Source organism: Triticum dicoccoides, chromosome 6A (assembly GCF_002162155.2).
Source record: "Triticum dicoccoides isolate Atlit2015 ecotype Zavitan chromosome 6A, WEW_v2.0, whole genome shotgun sequence".
Classification (NCBI taxonomy): Eukaryota; Viridiplantae; Streptophyta; class Magnoliopsida; order Poales; family Poaceae; genus Triticum; species Triticum dicoccoides.
In genome coordinates, this window is record NC_041390.1 from 125,527,959 (window position 1) to 125,530,019 (window position 2,061).

General features: G+C 52.6%; 1 protein-coding gene across 1 annotated transcript in view; it reads left to right on the forward strand.

Moving 5' to 3' along the window:
- The first annotated feature begins 953 nt into the window (after nt 1–953).
- Nucleotides 954–2,061, forward strand: part of LOC119315751 (splicing factor 3B subunit 2-like) — a 4,476-nt gene continuing 3,368 nt past the window's right edge. The window contains exons 1-4 of the mRNA XM_037590247.1: nt 954–1,106; nt 1,182–1,295; nt 1,482–1,637; nt 1,792–1,899. Of these exons, the coding sequence (XP_037446144.1) occupies nt 954–1,106; nt 1,182–1,295; nt 1,482–1,637; nt 1,792–1,899 (531 nt within the window). The remainder of the gene's footprint in view (nt 1,107–1,181; nt 1,296–1,481; nt 1,638–1,791; nt 1,900–2,061) is intronic.

Genomic DNA, 2,061 nt, shown 5'->3' on the forward strand with positions numbered 1-2,061 from the left:
CCTGAACGTGGCGGCGTTGGCGAACCGCACTCGAGTCCGTGGGGCAGCAGCCGACCAAGAGGAGAGCGGACAGCGGCGAGCCCGTGGGGAAGCAGAGGAGGAGCGGCGAGCGGTGATGGCGATGGCGATCCGCGATGCATCCGTTGGGCAGCAGAGCAGAAGGGCGATCCGCGGAGGAGGAGCGGCTGGCAGGGCGGCGGCCGTGCGCTGGCGTCTGCAGCAGAGGAGGAGTGGCGGGCAGGGATGCCTACGGCGATCCGCGGAGGTTCGGAGTGGCAGACGGGACGGCGGCCCTGCGCTCGCGTCGGGGACAGAACGTGTGGTGCGTTTCTCAGCGGAGTCGTGCGTGCAGTTGGATGATACGTGGGGTACTGAGGATTAGTGGCCTGTTTAGTTTTTTTGGGTCGATGGCTTGTTTAGTGGCTTGTTGTGTTAAACACGAAAGACTTTTGGGCCATTAGATCTTGTCGATGGACGCGCCTGATTGTTTGGATCTGCCCCTCTCTTCCTTTTATAGTAGTAGTAGATGGCATGGTGGGTAATTAAAGCGTAAAACGCGTTTAGTATGCTGGAGGGATGTAGACCATCAGATTGCAGGTTTTGATGGATAGAATGATCTGGTTCTCCGTCCTCTTTTTCTTATATAGTGGTAGTAGATAGAACAAGCCAAAGGTTATACAAGTGTGGGAAAAAAATTGTGTGACAAACTATGGCAAAATTATTCGACCAAAACGGGCCCTAAATTGCATGATGTACTTACAGCTTAGTCGGTTTATAAAGTACGTAGAAAAGTAGAAAATTCGAAAACAAACCGGACAGCTGTAGTATAGACGTGGCCGAGCCCAAGTCGGAGGACTTACCGACCAAGCAGTTCACTTGGGCCCAACAAACGAAACCACACGAGATCTTCAACCCGACCACAACTGCAACAAGGCCCGCCTCTCTCGCCGATCATGGCTACCGCCGCCGCCGTCGTGGATGCTGCCATCTCGAAACGCCGCCCCCGCCCCCGCTTCCGCAGGCTCAAGAAGAACAGGGCCGCGGGCGCCAATGCGGCTGTTAGCGAGGGCACCAGGGAGAACGCCGGTCCCGACCCCCACCTCCAGGTGAGTTCCCGCCGTCGACTTTATAACTGTCCAATGCGCCTAGAGCCAGGGTTAGTATCTGACGCGCGCTTGCAGGTGGAGGTGGAGTACGTGCCGGAGAAGGCCGACCTCGACGTCGACGAACCCCTCCTCGGCGTCTTCACGGCCATCTTCGAGAAATTCAGCTTCACGGCCGCCGCCGCCGCCAAGGTATCCGGTTCCTCCCTTCCTCCCTTCCTACCATGTCCTTTTCTGGAAACCAATTGTGGGGTTTATGGTAGGGTTTCATTTGGTTGTTTGAGCGAGAGGGTTTGCTGGTGTCTGCTAACATCAAATCGGTTCTCTGGCTTAACTGGAATTGGGACTGAAACTCACGGGTTGTTTTGTTGCTGGCAGGGCGAGGGGAACGAGAAGGAAGCATCTAATGATGCCGCAAAGAAGAAGGGGTCCGATGTTGATTATCATGAGCAGGATGCCCCAAAAAAGAAGCAGCTGCAGAGGATGAAGATTGCAGAGTTGAAGCAGATATGCAACAAGCCTGATGTTGTTGAGGTGATTTCTTTCTTCAATCACTCTCCACGATGCAATGCCTGAAATTGTTGAACTGTTATGCTATTGCGCCGTCTATGTCAACATTATCTATGGTATGGTTACATGAAGGCGCTTTTCATCTAACATGTGCGTTCTTGGTTGTTTCCCTTGCTAGGTCTGGGATGCTACTGCCGTTGATCCCAAATTGCTCGTATATCTCAAGTCCTACAGGAATACTGTGCCTGTTCCAAGACACTGGTCCCAGAAACGGAAGTTCTTGCAGGTTTGTGAGTTTTGAACCATCTATTTTTTAGTATGATAACCATGTTTCTGAGATTTGAATCCTATAATTGGTATGCAGAACATGGTTGCATTCTTCCAAGTCATCTAGAGTGCGGGTTTTGGGGGCATTGTTGTAGGCTTGGTTGCGCAGTTTTGTTCTACC